The sequence below is a fragment of the Somniosus microcephalus genome, chromosome 11, assembly GCF_052327205.1.
Source record: "Somniosus microcephalus isolate GS21.2 chromosome 11, FLI_Smic_1.0, whole genome shotgun sequence".
Taxonomy (NCBI): Eukaryota; Metazoa; Chordata; class Chondrichthyes; order Squaliformes; family Somniosidae; genus Somniosus; species Somniosus microcephalus.
The window spans coordinates 27,343,116-27,359,283 of record NC_140997.1 but is presented as its reverse complement, the minus strand read 5'-3'; the positions used below and the strand labels follow the sequence as shown (position 1 = coordinate 27,359,283).

Here is a 16,168-nt window from a genome sequence, read left to right as displayed (position 1 = left end):
TGATCCATCTCAGCCTCCTCCCGAGGTCCCCACCATTACAGATGCCAGTCTTCTGCCATTTCGATTCACTCCACGTGATGTCAAGCAACAGCTGCGTGCACTGGATGCAGTAAAGGCTGTGGGCTCAGACAACATCTTGGCTATAGTGCTAAAGATTTGTGCTCCAGAACTAGCTGCGCCTCTAGCCAACCTGTTTCAGTACAGCTACATTGGCATCTACCCAACAAAGTGGAAAATTGCCCAGGTATATCCTGCCCACAAAAAACACAGGACAAATCCAATCCAGCCAATTATCACCCCATCAGCAAAATGATGGAAGGTGTTGTCGACAGTGCTATCAAGCGGCACTTACTCATTAATAACCTGCTCACCGGGTTCAGTCAGGACCACTCAGCTCCAGACCTCATTACAGCCGTGGTCCAAACATGGACAAAAGAGCTGAATTCCAGGTGTGGGTGACATCAAGTTAGCATTTGACAGTGTGGTACCAAGGAGGCCTAGTAAAATTTAAGTCATTGAATATCGAGGGAAAAACTTTCCACTGGCTGGAAGATAGTTGTGGTTGTTGGAGGACATCACCGCAGGAGTTCCTCAGCCTAACCATCTCCAGCTGCTTCATCAATGACCTTCACTCCATCATAAGGTCAGAAGTGGGGATGTTGCTGATGATTGCAGTGTTCAGTTCTATTTGCAATTCCTCAGATAATGAAGCAGTCTGTGCCTGCATGCAGCAAGACCTGGACGACATCCAAGCTTGGGCTGATGTGTGGCAAGTAATATTCACGCCACACAAGTGCCAGGCAATGACCATCTCCAATAAGAGAGCCCAATCACCTCCCCATGACAGTCAATAGCATTATCATCAAATCCCCCACCATCAACATCCAGGGGTGTCACCATTGACCAGAAAGCTGGACCAGCCCCATAAAACACTGGCTACAACAGATCAGAGGCTGGGTATTCTGCAGAGCGTGACTCACCCCCTGACTCCCCCTCGCCTTTCCACCACTTACAAGGCACAAGTCAGGAGTGTGATGGAACACTTAACACTTGCCTGGATGAGTGCAGATCTAACACTCAAGAAGCTCAACATCATCCATAACAAAGCAGCCCGCTTGATTGGCATCCCACACCTTGAACATTCACTCTTCCACCACCAGCGCATTGTGTCTGCAGTACCATCCACAAGATGCACTGCAGCAACTCACCAAGGCTTCTTCAACAGCATCTCCCAAACTTGCGCCCTCTACCACCTAGAAGGACAAAGGCAACAGGTATATGGAAACATCACCAACTCCAAGTTTCCCTCAAAGTTACACACACCATCCTGACATGGAAATATATTACCTTTCCTTCATCATCACGGAGTCAACTAACAGCACTGTAGTGGTTCAAGGCGGCGGCTCACCACCATCTTCTCAAGGGCAATTAGGGATGGACAATAAATGCTGGTCTTGCCAGAGATGCCCACATCCCATTAATTATTAAATTAAACAAAAGATGGGACCCATGTTCCATGGAAGGAGTGCTCCTTACATTAATTGAAAGGGATACTACTTCATCAATGCACAGCTAGTGTATGATCACCAAAACGAAATTATACAGGTGAATGTCAGGATCCTTGGCAGCACACATGTTGACTTTATCCTCAGACAATTCCACTCTTGTTTGAAGAAGGGCAAGGATTGTAGAGCTAGGATACCGTAGCTACCCAGTGTTCTAATGGTTAATGACACCGCAAGGCCGCTGTCTAATGAAGCCGAACATACAAATGATGTTTAGGTTTCCACAAGAGTGACCAGTGAGGACACCATTAGCATGCTGAAGCCGAGGTTTGGATACCTAGACTGTTCCTAGGATGCCGTGTAATATAATCTGGGGAAAGGTATCCAGGATCACAGTGGCATGCTGTGTGCTACACAGCCTAGTCATCGACAGGGGTATGCATCTGAAGCAGCAGGAAATGGACTGGGCAGTGGAGGAGCTGGGTCATTTGCCAGAGGATGAAGAGGAGGCTCCTGAGAGACCACAAAGTAGCCAGGCTAAAAGTTAGCTGAACCATAAAGATATTAAAATCCCAGAAACTTTCTTATAAACATGCCATCCAGCATAACACCCAGATTTCATTCATCTTGACCTTCCTCTGCTATATTAAAAAAAAAAATCCCTAAAACACCTACAGTATTCATCCATAGTCCCGGTAATCACGATTACAAAAATACAAAAGCTTCCTGTAATAGTAACTTATTTATATAGCACCTTTAACATAATAAAACATCCCAAGGCGCTTCACAGGAATGTTAACAAAATTTGACACCGAGCCACAGAAGGAGATATTAGGGCAGGTGATCAAAAGCTTGGGCAAAGGGGTAAGTTTTAAGGAGATAGGTAGAGAGGTTTAAGGATGGACTTCCAGAGCTTAGCACCTAGACAGCTGTACAGCTTCAGTCATCTGAAACTTAGGCATGAATCTCTATTGTGCCATGCTGTCTGCTTGGAGCACAAAGATTTACAGTACTTTTATGCAACATGAAAGTGCAACTGAAGGCTCATACAACATTCTCCTACTACCAGCTACATTAGGAAATAGAAAAGTACTGACTTACCTTATTCCAGCAGAAGAGACTCATTTTGTGTTCTGATGTTTCAAGCTTCAAGTCACAGTCACTATAGCCCAACATATGCTCATAGCAATTCTAATTCAGTTCCGATGAAAGGTCATCGTCCTGAAACGTTAACAGTTTCTCCCTCTCCACAGATGCTGTCTGACCATGCCAAGCTTCTTGTGTTTTTATTTTATATTATATACGAGTTTGTATCATTTGATTGTTGGCATCTTAGAGGGAATATGAATACACATCAGAACAAAGTTCAATAAAGATGGAAGCAAAACTCATAACCCCATGGCACTTAATGCTGGAAGCAGCAGCAACAGCACTGGGATGTTTTACTACGTTAGACACTAAAAAATGCAAGTTTTGTTGTTGTCTTTGACAGTGATTATAATTAAATCCCATAAACTGTAATGGTTTCATGTTTGTGTGTGGTGTTCTTCTTGCCATCTGAAATACACCTTTTTAAATGTGTTCATTCTGTCTAAAAACATGGCATTAATCAAACACTTTTATTGCATAAACAGTTTTTATTGGCACCCTTCAAGAATTCCAGGATATACTCTATATGGTTCTTTTGAGGCAAACTTACTCAGTTATTAGTGCTCACTCAGCCAAACAAACATTCATTGAATGCAGGAATTGCATGGATATAAATATTTTAAATTAGTGATACAGGTACAAATGCAGAACCAATGTAACAAATGTACAGGTGTTTCATGTTCCAGTAACTGTAGCATAGCATGGTTTAAGTCTACTAAGGTAATGATGCAGAGTACAATCCTACACCATTTCTCATCTTGGAGACCACCTGCAGATTTGTACAGGGGTACTATGAATTCAAAATTACTGAACAGAAAATATATATAAATTGATAACCAAATTAGGTTCATTTTCGTTTTGAAAACATCAGACAGCATGGAGTTCCTCTGTACCAAAAAGTCTGCTAATATACTATATCCTTAAGATGTTATCAGCTGCCTATAGCAAACACTTAAATCACAAACCTAGGCTCCAGAAATTGCCTAGAATGAGCCTCAACATTAATGCTACTGAAGCCAAGGTTCAAAATAAAAATGTGGTTATATCGGCACCAATTAATTTCATTCCCACTCCCTCCTAGTTTGTCCAAGTTATAGAAAATTACATAGTTTCAGTTTGCACTTTTAAAACTTATACATTAACCTATTTGTTGTTCCTTTAGTATGCCAGGAATATATCAAAATTGGACCTCCAAGTGTCAGATTAAAACAGCAGTTTTTCAAGAAGACGTTGATCTGTTCTTACCCAAATCTATGCTAATGATAATATTGAACATTCACACACAGGTATACTTAGTTGTTCTTTAAAAGTTTGTTCCATTGACTTGAACATTCATTTTAATTCAGCACCACTTAGTGCTCAACGCAAGTGCAGAGAGATAATGCCACGTGAAGTAAAATCAGTTATGGTGGCTAATTCAGTTGACTCATTGTGGTGCAGTTTTAGTGCTGCTGGTGACAGCCAGTGACTCGGACTACTACTGAAGTAGTTACAAGTCATTGTAAGTACGTACGTTCAGGTTACTTTACCCAAATACCTACTCCAGTTAAGCGCTTCCTTTAAAAAAAAGCTCCCAATAAATGTACGAGAACCACTCATGAAAAATATTTTACAGTCTGCCCTCATTCTCATTGCTGCAACTGTTCATTTTGTATTAAATTTTACAGAATACAGACAAAGCTTCTTATGCAGTCCTAAATTTAAAAAAAAATCAAAAATCACTTTATACTGCAGCATTCTTTTTAACTAGTGTTGAATATATACTCCGGCTAAGTGAGTTTAAAAAAAAATCAAGTCAACACATAACAGGAGTGTATTGCATCACAGAGTCATTACAGCATCATTCAGTGGCAAGATTGATAGAAGAAACGATAGTGCAGTAGATAGTGACCCACTGGACTACCCAAAAAACCATCTACTCTCATCGGAGCCCAGTGAAATTTTGATCCTTGGAAATAAAAGGATAATTCATCTAATTTCAGTTAATTATGTAGAGCTAGTAACTTGGAATCTGCATTATAAAAGTAGGCTATGAACAAGGTCATTCGAAAGCCACCGGAAAATGTTCAATGGGTCACTGAGTTTACCTGGAGAGTAATTGTGCCAGAGAGACCAACAAGGTCCCAAGTTGTTCTGTGCAGAGTTAACTGATCTCAGCCACAGCAGCAGTAGGGGCACCACCATCGCTCACAGGGCCCTAGGTTAGAGGGAAATAGCTAGTGGTCCAGCTCCTGATCACTATTTAGCAACCACTACTAGAAGGGCAGGTGTGCAAACAGCGAGTGGAGAAAAGGTTCAGACCATGTAGTAATGCTCCATAGCTCAACAGCCTGCTGACACTCACATGAATAGCGACTAACTAGAAAAAAGATACCAAAAGTGCTCATGGAACTAGAAGTCAATGCCTTCAGGGAAGGGGGCGGGATAAAGAAACAGAAAACTGGCAAGAAAGGTGATTGCTGGCACTAGTGGATGTTAACAGACAAATGCTATCTTAAGCTTTAATTTTTAAAAAATCCAACCTCTGCACTAAAAACTTTTAAAGGTGATACTTAATGAATACCATCACTGATCAAACTGTATCTGTAACAATACAGACATCAACCACCACTAATCAAAATATGTTACAAGAAAAGTAAACCCATTCCACTATCATGGAGATCACAAAACACAGGGACAATCACCATATTCCAGGGCGATGTTGCCTATGCCACTTATTCTAGACTTATAACTTTCTTTAGCCAAATTAAAAAGGCTTAATTTTGAGCTGTTGATAAAGTAAGATCATGAGAGCAACACTGGCATATATATTGTTATCTTGCAACACCTCTCATTAACAGTCACTGCTATTGCCTAACTCATGGAACTCCACAATCTACTGAAGCAGTGATGAAATTTAATAGGACCCGTGAGCTTAAATTTTAGTTTGTCTCCATTGCACAATACAACCTACGACAATGGAATCAAAAATTTAATTCACTGTACTGGTGGCATGACCTGCTGTTTAAACAATGAGAAAATAGACATTACTCTGTAGGGCTGGCCTGTGAGCTACCAATTTTATACACCAAGAAAAAACAAACTGATTATAGCAATGCAATATCCTGCATTTAATTCTAGTTTCTAAACCATCGTATTTTACCCTGCACTTTACATTAACAACCGTCACATGGGAAACTCAGCAGTCGTTAGAAGTGTAATTGAACAAGTTTAGTGCATTAATATCTACAAGGGATACAAAAAGATGCTGCAATTTGCTGCATGCAAATCACATGATTTGAAATATGGTATTCTACATTAATTATTGGGCCAATTTCAAATATTTTCGGTACACTTTCTTCTGATGTGCAAGTGTACATCAGTATATATTTTGTTTATGCAAAGCACTTGCGCATACAGGTTTGCTACCTTTAACAGCCATCAATTTCAAATGCAACACCTTTGAACTGCTGAAGTGGCACGTTTTGTTAAATCACTTATTTCAGTACTACTTTTTGCAAATTGGTGTAGAAAGTATAGTTTCAAAAACATTCAAAAAAGTGTATAATAATGCACCGTCTTTTACTTTCTATAATAGTATAGCAGCAGGTTTAGGTACTGTGTCAACACCTTCTCTAATACACAGATACCATTTTCTTCCTCTCATCTACATACTATACTATTAGATTTCACCCAGGTTTCCCCTTAAAGCAACATATGCCTGTAAATAGCAATCGCACGCCACCTATGTGCATCATTACTCTACAAGTTCAAATAAGTCTTCCCTTGGGTCTGCAGTATGAGGTCTGATTATTAACTGATGATTCTGCTCACAGATTGTAAGGTGGGAAACTCATCATCCTCAAAATGCGAAGTCTTGTGGGTGACAAAGTCTTTCTGGGTCAGCACCTGTTGGCACGTGGGACACACCTGGCAGTCGAGCTCAGAGTTAACAGTGGTTTGCCACGCATTTTTCTTGTTCTTTTTTGATTTGTTTGAACCTGGTTTCTCCTGTACTCTCAAGTCCTTATGAGCAGAGAGAAGCTCCTGCTGCTTGGCTGTATCCGGCAGCAAAACAAGCAGTTCATTGAATATTTTCAAGAAATTTTCTCCCAGAAGTTCTCTGCAGCTCCTATAATACTCTGCAGCAGAAATCAGACCCTGTGAAAGCAAAAGGAGAGTGGTGTAAAAATCTAAGTCAACCACAATCCATCAGATTCCAAATAGCGCGACAGATCACTATTTCGAGGACAGAAAACTTGCATTAGGAATAGAATTTTTATCCAGCAGACAGACTGAAGTAGAGTCAACTCAGTAGCCAGGGGCTCACAGCACAAAGTTACCACAATTCCAGTGGGCAATTCCACTCAGGCCACAAGGTCAGTAATGTTAGTACAATCGATGTTGCGAGATAGTGTTAGAGGGAGCTTCACTTTCTATCTGCTTGCACTACACTTGGATCTGGTGGGGGGGCTTCTGGGAAATTCGGGATACCAAAACGGGAAGACTCACTCATTACCCAAGTCTGGATATCCAAGTCTGGATATCCCTTATCTTCTAAATTCTATTTCTGGAGTATAAGAGTAAAGAAGTCTTACTGCAATTATATAGGCACTTGGTGAGACCACACCTGGAGTACCGTGTACAGTCTTGGTCTCCTTACCTAAGGAAGGATATACTGCCTTAGAGGGAGTGCAACAAAGGTTCACCAGACTGATTCCCAGGATGGAGGAATTGTCCTATGAGGAGAGATTGAGGAGACCAGGCCTATATTCTCTAGAGTTTAGAACGTTAGGTGATCTCATTGAAACATACAAAATTCTTACAGGGCTTGACAGGGTAGCTGTTGGGAGGATATTTCCCCTGGCTGAGGAGTCTGGAACCAGGCGTCAAAGTCTCAGAATAAGGGGTCAGCCATTTAGGATGGAGATGAAGGGAAATTTCTTCACTCAGAGGGTGGTGGATCTTTGGAATTCTCTACCCCAGAGGGCTGTGGATGCTCAGTCGTTGAGTATATTCAAGACAGAGAGCGATAGATTTTTGGATACTAAGTGAATCAAGGGATATGGGAATAGCGCAGGAAAGTGGAGATGAGGTAGAAGATCAGCCATGATCTTATTGAATGGTGGAGCAGGCTCGAGGGGCAAATGGCTGACTCCTGCTCCTATTTCTTGTGTTCTATCTTGATGTGCACAAACTGAATCAAAGCTTAAATTTACATTTTTTTTTAAAGATACGGGGGTAGATTGTGAACTTGCCCCCTGGGTGTAAAACTGGCATTGCGGGTTCGGCTATCAGTTATAAAAACTGCCTGATTTTCATTTCCATTTATTTAATTCCCACGGTGTTTCATCCAAAACATCAGTCTTGTAGCCATGAGCCTTTACATTTTTTTAATGAAACAAAGGAAAAATCCAGTTGTGGTGTAGAAAAATGATATGCTGAACACTCTTACAAGGATAGCAACAGGTCAAGAAGAAGCTAGGTGCTTCTCCATCAACATTACTTGACATTTTTCTATTGCAGCTTACCTGTCTGAACTGCCCAGATTGAGTCCTAAATTTGTTGAATTTTGTTTCATCATTGTGCAAAAATGTATTTATTAACTGGATTAGCTCAACGTTCCTCTGCTGAAAGTTCTCAGGAATGAGGTAAATATTTGATGACGGTAGAACTCTACATTTAAAAGCAAATTAAGAATTATTTTTAAAACTGGATCAAAGGTGGCAAGAAAATTATCAGCAGCCATTTCTTGTCTCTTATATCCCCACCCCCAGTCCCAATTGGTTACACCCTGGACACTTGATGCATCAGCCTAACAAGCTTGCCATTACCAAGTGGGAACTCGTGGATAGACTGCACACTAGGGAGTCTCAAATTTTAATGAGATGAGAATTATTTTCTACATCGATTCCTTTCAAGCTTAGAATAAGTACTATTAAACCGGGACTACAATTCACCAGTGTATAAGTCACACAAGTACAGAGGTAATAAAACCACGGAAAAATGGCACACGCCAGATTCTACTATCCAATAAATGTGCAAAACCTAGCCCGTAGAAATGTCATCAGTATTTCATGCGAGAATACCTGTAATACAAGCAGTATAAAAATTCTATGATTATTCATGGCAAGACAGAACCTTTACTTTAAAACACTGCAGAATCAAGAAAATGAAAAATGACCACTTTACATACACTACAATGTATTTGAACTGTGTGTTGACCCTTGCATGGTTTTTTAAAAACACTGCAGTATGAAGAAGTAGTTATGAAGCACCCTAGCAATATCGCAATACCTAATGATTTCCAATTATACATGTATATCGACTAAATCCCCTGCTCAGATCAAATCTTCAGAATCTCTCCATTTGCACAATAATGTGGATCTGTTTTGCCAACAAAATCTTACTACAAACTGGAGAATAATGTATATCGAAAAATAATTACCAGGCAGTACTTTAATTCAGGGTTTCTGATGCCAGAAGCTCAAGTATGTTTTGCCCAATTTTCTCTCCCGATGGCACCGACCCATGTTAGTAAGCAATTCCACAGACATTGGGGGCGCCAAGTGTTGACAGACAATTTAGCAGTGGAGAGCGTCACAGCTAATTCTGATCCTATTCTCAACTGCCATCCACACTTCCTGGCAGGTGCCTCCAGATAACAGCCAAGAATGTTAATACCCCTGGGCCAGGGCCACAGAAACCAAATATACATCTTCTCCTGACTAGATCAGTTAACAACCCGGCAGAGAGGAGAGATTAAACCTGGGACTGGGTTGTCTTCCTTCTCCATATGGTTCAGTTCCACATTAAACAGTGAATCTATTACCTGAGCCAGTGGGAGGAGGGGGTTTTCATTCAATGGAAACACATGCGCCAGCCCTTCCGCCAGTCAGAACAATGCCACAGTTGGATGTGTCAGATTTCCAATATAGTATTCCAGGTTCATAGCTAGAATCTTTTTTATAAATGGTCCTGGCCAAGGGACATGCAGCAGGCCTCTCTCAATACTGACCGGTGGCCGGCATTGGTGTGGGCATTAAATGCAGCTGGGGGGAATCTACTTCTCCCGGCACAAAACTTGGCCTCCACTCAGTAACTCCTTTCATGACACAGCAGTAGAGATCAGGAATGCACCAACTGGCTAGGAAATCCAAATGCAGACATGTGCCCTACCTCTGAGTGTACTGGACCCCAAAATGTAGAGTTATCATCAAAATAAAATTGTTCACAAACTGCCTGTCGTATTTGCTGCATTAGTAAGATATATTCATATCTGTAGCCGTATCCAAGCTTAAACAACAGTAGAAAATTCTATTGCCATGGACATTCTGAAAGGGACGATCACTGGACAGCTCAACATGCTACTGGATCTCAGTAACCCGTGTAGCCTTCAATGGAGTCAGAAATAAAGCACTTGGCCAGTCAACGCACTTTTCAAAACAGCAATGAAACAGAACATTGCAAAGTCACAGTGCTTTCCATATAAATACAGGCAACACAGCAAAGACTTCCCAAAAGCAGCAGTAGCCTGGGCTTTATTGTGGAACAGCTCAGCACATGCAGCAGGACTTCACTATTCAGGCGTTTTCCAAAGTTACCAGACTTTCACCTTGTAACAAAAAGTCAGTTCTCACACCCTGCAACCATGCAAGCTGCAGTAGAGAGATTCTCTTTTATATTAAAACAAGTTGAAATACCCCAGAGTGCACTAAGGAAATAGAAATGAACTGTGCTGTTTTGACAGGGAAATCCACCAGTACTGAACCCCTGGTTTTTAAAGTGGATAACAAAAGAAGAGTTGCCTCACAGTGGAAAGTACTTTACATACTGTTTTGGTGCTGGAATCATAGGCTCGCTGATGTTTGAATTCAGAGGGACACCAGTAAAGCCAGGAGGGGGTTTACTAACAGGGGCAGACAATCCTGGTGGAGGAGGAAGGTTGGATGGTGGGCTCTTCACTGGTAATAAGTTGTTAAAACCTGGATAAAAAATAAATTCAGAATTAAATGTCTGAAATTTGCTAAAACTTTAACTTTGAATTGCTTATTAAAAAAAAGGAAAATCCAGATATTTTAGTTGTCATTACAGTAGTTTTGCACTCTCAAAGCAAAGCATTCATTGCTCACTACACTAAGCCACTAGCATCAAGCCCCTGATCTTACATTTACCTATACATGGTGTTCAAGTCCCAGCTGCCTTTTCAGAAACTCACTATCTCCATGCAGTTCCTTAGCCGCCAAATATTGATACAAGCACTTACCCATTCTCCAGTACACAATCCTTAGAACCTCTTCGCCATAAAGAGATGACTTCAATTTTGACTAGGAGCATTTAGTTCTTACAAATAAAATTTCAGTGACCCAAGTTTTAAAATGGCTGAAGGTTACATACAGTGTCAGGAATATCCATGTCAAACCTGAAACACATTTTAAAACAACGCAGTGCATTGTTCAAATGATGGCAGACTTGAGGCCTGGAAATTTCTTGTGATAACATGTCTATGCAGAGCTATCGACTGCAAGGTAGACAGTTTAAACAACATTTTCAATCATCTACAGTTAAAGATTTTGAAAGTTCTTCAGCATTACTATGTAAAGGTTTGGCCATAAATACAGCTGGCTATTTTGAGCCCTACATTAGTGACTAGTGCCAAGACAGTTAATTTTAGTTAAGCATGGATTATTCGTTGAATGCACAACCATCTCATTTTGTTTTCACTTGCATATATAATGTCTACCATGTCTCCCAGAAACATCCCAAAGTGCTTCATATTTAATGAATTACTTTGAAGTGCTAGTATGTAAGCAAACACAGCAGCCATTTTAAGAACAGCAAGGTCCTATACTGATGAAATAAATTGACATTTGGTGGGGGGGGGGGGGAAATGGGATGAAAGGAATAGCCAGCTCATTAGGAGAACCCCCAATTGAAGAAATTGCATTTGAACCACCAGAACATTTTTTGGGGGAGGCGGGGCGGGGGGGGGGGGGGGGTTGTTGCTTGGCTTAATACTTCAAATGACAACACCTCTAACAATGCAGCACTTCCTGAGTACTCCACTAAAATGGCGGCCTAGATCATATACTAAAATCCTGCACTGCTCAAACCCACAGCCACCCAGCTCAGAGCCGCTACCAATTCACCCAAACTGATCAACAGGTTAACCCATCATCTCAATATCAAAGGGTACATTGACTTTTTAAAGCGTTGTCCAGACAGTAGCAGTTCACTTACTATAAAAAGGTCAAATTTTAATCTTCTAACCTACTAGTCCAGAATCAGTGCTTACTAAAGCTCATTGAGACTAGTCTCAAAAAGCACTGGGTCACAAGTCATAATCAATACACTTCACCCCTCTCTGGAATTTTTTTTTTTTTTTTTTTATATAAAAAAGAGGGTGATTTTCAACTGATGAAGTGCACCACAAGACAGTTCATCAAGTTTGGAAACAGAGATGCAGTGGTATACAGATTAAATTTTTAAAAAATCTCAAAACCCTCCAAAAAGCTTTCCCACAGGGAAAAATAATTCAGCAATGGCTGGTATATATACACACAGTGAGGAGCTTGTCCTTATCCTGGCACCAGACAACAAGGTTACACTTCCAGTCAAAAGTACGGTGTTAGAAATATTTCCGCCATAAAATCTGATGCTTCTTCCAATGTTGGTTTGAAGGTCTGAAATGTGTTACTGGACTAGTAATTCAGAGGTCTGGACCACTAATCCAGAGAATGAGAGTTCAGATATCACCACAGCAGTTTCAGAATTTGAATTCAGTATTAAAAAATATTAAAAGGCTGTTTTCGGTGAAACTGACCATGAAGCCATCAGATTGTCATTAAAAATCCAACTGATTCACTAATGTCCTTTAGGAAAGGAACCCCGCTGTCCTGTGTGACACTCCGGCCCCACACCAATGTGGCTGACTCAAAACTGCTCTCTGAAGTGGCCTAGCAAATCATTCAGTTGTATCAAACCGCTACAGAGCAACTAGGGATGGGCACTAAATGCCGGCCTTGCCAGTAACGCGCAAATCCGGAGAATGCTTTTTTTTTTTAAAAAGTCACTGCAAAAATTGTGATTGAGTGAAAGGCCTTGAAGGACAAATTGGTCAGGATCCTCATGAAAAGAACAGGTCTTGTGGCAAGTTATTAGCATTCTAAACTAATGGATTGCCACAAGTCAGAATTTAAATCCTTTGTTAGAAATGAGCAAAACTGACACCTACTAAAACTAGGGTCACGCTTCAAAAACAATGGTCCGTGTAGAAACATGGGAACAAGTTTGATCAGGGGGTAAAAGAAATGGATGCACTAAAAACCTCTCCTCTCTCTCAGGCTATGATTAGGGTAAAACAAAAAGTAGTTCAGGTCCCAAGACCAAGGGTACACACCGGTTCTGCTTATTTAGTGGCAGAATCCATGCAGTGTCTGGTACATGCAGCACACGGTCACTGACAGGTTCAATTTTACTACCACATACCAATCCTCTAGCCACATATCTGACCAGTACATTCCCAGAAAAGGTTTCCATCTTTGGCAGTGGCTTTCATTTTACAATATTGGGAACAGAAGTGATAACTCAAGAATGCTAGCCATTTTCTCAAGCTCCCTTCGTCTCAAGTTAAAAACGATTCCGTTTTCATGCCCCAGAAACACCATTCTAGATGACACCAAAAATCACCATTTCAACTACAATGCATGTACAAGTCTGCTTACATATTAGAATATTTCAGCATGGTACAGCACCATCATTCCTAAAATTCTTACCTGGAGGTGGCTTTTTTGGTATAACTGGGTTCCCTAGTGCAGGAAAATCTTCTTCAGGTAAAGGACTTGGACCATCTTCAGGCTTCTTAAAGCCTGGTGGTTCCTTTAGTGTACATATACCTGCACTTTCAGTACATAGTTTGTCAGTGTGACCATTCAACACACTGGTGACTGGCATACTCTTCTGTTTAATTTCTGGAACATTTTCCTTTTGGGCTTTATTTACAACGGTATCAGTAACTGGAGCCAGTGACGAATTTTGCTTTTCACCTCCTATCTTTTTCTTTTTACCAACTTTAGAGACAGTGTGTGTTGAAGTAGTTAACAAAGAAGAAATATCCAACATTGTGGGCGCACTTCTGAACTCTTGAGCTGTCAACCCACCGCCATCATCCTCTTCCTCATCAGTCTTTAAAGCCGTTTTATTTTTTGTTTTTGCTTTGGTACTGTGAGTCGGTAAAGACTTTTTAACCGCTTGACTAGAATTGTTGCTGCTGGAATGGACAGTTTTCAAAACACTTTTGCCAGGAACGTTAGTCCACGCAGATGCAGATGTAGATGTTGAGGGTTTTTGCTGTTTAATTTTAGACACAAGAGCAGGAAAGTCCTCCTCCTGAAAAGTGGTGGTTTTCTTGGCTGCAGAAGTATAAGCTGGAGTAAGGCCTGTGGTATTTGCACGCGCCGGAGCAGACAAGCTGGGAAACTCCTCTTCATTTAGGCGAACAGGAATCAAATGATTAGAACTGCCAAAAAATAACATTTGTCAACTAATCTTTTTACTAGTTACATGACAAATATATACTTAGAAAAAGCTGCATGATCTATTTGATTCCTTTAAAATGTGCTAACCAAAGCATTAATCATCTCAGAAGCATTTAATGATTTGAAGGACTTTTTTTTAAACTGGAGTTTGTGTCTTATCACGTCAATAGTTGTGTGCTTAGTATAATTAGCAGGAAGAGGAGACTACATCATGAAAATGTGGAATTGAGAAGCAGCACCCCATAATGGAGTCAACACTGTTTACAGATTCAAGAATAATATTCTCCACACTCGTCACAAATCTACCTCCATGTGGTTTCCTATCTTTCCAAAGCTATACAGGGATCAACATCTAGACAGTGAAGTCATCAAATGAAAAACTGGTAAACTTCAAATACAGAATTACAAAACCATTCAGGGTTTAGCTGTACTTTAATGTGAATTTTTATTGTTGCACTTTTTCTTCGCGTGTGTCAACATTAGCAAATTGCACAGGTGACAGGAAATACAGAAGAGCAACACCAGACTGAGGCCTCACATATAGCATGGCAATACCACCCGTTTACAAAGCTACAGCAAGGCGGCAAAATGTCAACAGGTTAGAGCCCCGTGACCTGGTTCCCCATGCTCCTCCCTGGTTGATAAATCAGTCCTCACCTCTGCCTATTCAACTTTATTTGGAAACTGAATAAGGAAAAATGGCCTTCATCACACACATTCACTTTTTCCTTTTACAGAAACAAACTCACACTGCTGTACTGTCTTTCCCCCAATAACAAAATGCTTAAACAACTCACATCTCATTGTTGCTAAACTATAGCAAAACTGTTACTGAAAAACATGCATTTGAATATGTAACTTGAACAAATGTGAATCTGAATAAAACTATCTTGGAATCTTCTCAAATAATTCGAATTATATACCACTATCAGAAAAGTGAATTTTGAAAATTACAGAAAAATTTCGGTTCTATACCTTGGGTTAGGTGGAGCAGTCGCACCCAGTGTTTGGAAATTCTCTTGCTTTGAAGGACCTTTAGCAGCATCTTTGGTACCTTTGAATAAAGGCAAATTAAATCTAATTTATTCACACACCTCTACAGTTACACAGTAATCAAAATTTTGAATAAATCCAACAAATGATTGAAACTCAAGAAAAATCCACTTAGTCATACTTTTCAGCAGTTTCACGAGCCGTGTTTTGGTGCACATGCTCCAAAGGGTACTATTATATAAAAAGACTTGAAAGACCTGCATTTCTATAGCGCCTTTCACGACCACCGGATGTCTCAAAGCGCTTTGCGGCCAATGAAGTACTTTTTGAAGTGGAGTCACTGTTGGAATGTGGGAAACGCGGCAGCCAATTTGCACACAGCAAGGTCCCACAAACAGCAATGTGATAACGACTAGATAATCCGTTTGTTTTTTTTTGTTATGTTGATGGAGGGATAAATATTGGCCGGGACACCGGGAATGACTCCCTTGCTCTTCTTCAAAATAGCGCCATGGGATCTTTTACGTCCGCCTGAGTGAGCAGGCGGGGCCTCGGTTTAACATCTCATCCGAAAGACAGCACCTCCGACAGTGCAGCACTCCCTCAGCACTGCACTGGAGTGTCAGCCTAGCTTTATGAGCTCGGGTCCCTGGAGTGGAACTTGAACCCACAACCTTCTGACTCAGAGGCGAGGGTGCTACCCACTGAGTCACAGCGAACACTGGTATAATGTTATGTAACACTATAAAGTCAGTTTTCTTTAAAAATAAAAACACTTCTCATCAAGGTGGGGAAGTTCAAAGCAGATGAAATAAAACATTTACTTTCTTGTACCTGTACCTAGTTCTACATTTTATTCTCCCAAGTCAGGTATAGCACACTTCAGAAGCAAAGTAAAATTTCCTCCACAATGTTGCAATAATGCATTCCAGCTACAATGAGCACTTTCTGTAACAACCGATTACAAAGTAAGACTTCAATTTAGCGTCAAATCATAGACAATTC

The 16,168-nt window shown here is 40.6% G+C and overlaps 1 protein-coding gene across 1 annotated transcript in view; it reads right to left on the bottom strand.

Annotated features, from left to right (window-relative positions):
• Nucleotides 1–3,122: 3,122 nt before the first annotated feature.
• Nucleotides 3,123–16,168, bottom strand: part of znf598 (zinc finger protein 598) — a 35,736-nt gene continuing 22,690 nt past the window's right edge. The window contains exons 8-12 of the mRNA XM_086000401.1: nucleotides 15,146–15,224; nucleotides 13,409–14,151; nucleotides 10,468–10,618; nucleotides 8,165–8,309; nucleotides 3,123–6,794 (exon numbers count right to left, since the gene is read on the bottom strand). Coding sequence (XP_085856527.1) covers nucleotides 6,447–6,794; nucleotides 8,165–8,309; nucleotides 10,468–10,618; nucleotides 13,409–14,151; nucleotides 15,146–15,224 — 1,466 coding nt within the window. The 3' untranslated portion in view covers nucleotides 3,123–6,446. The remainder of the gene's footprint in view (nucleotides 6,795–8,164; nucleotides 8,310–10,467; nucleotides 10,619–13,408; nucleotides 14,152–15,145; nucleotides 15,225–16,168) is intronic.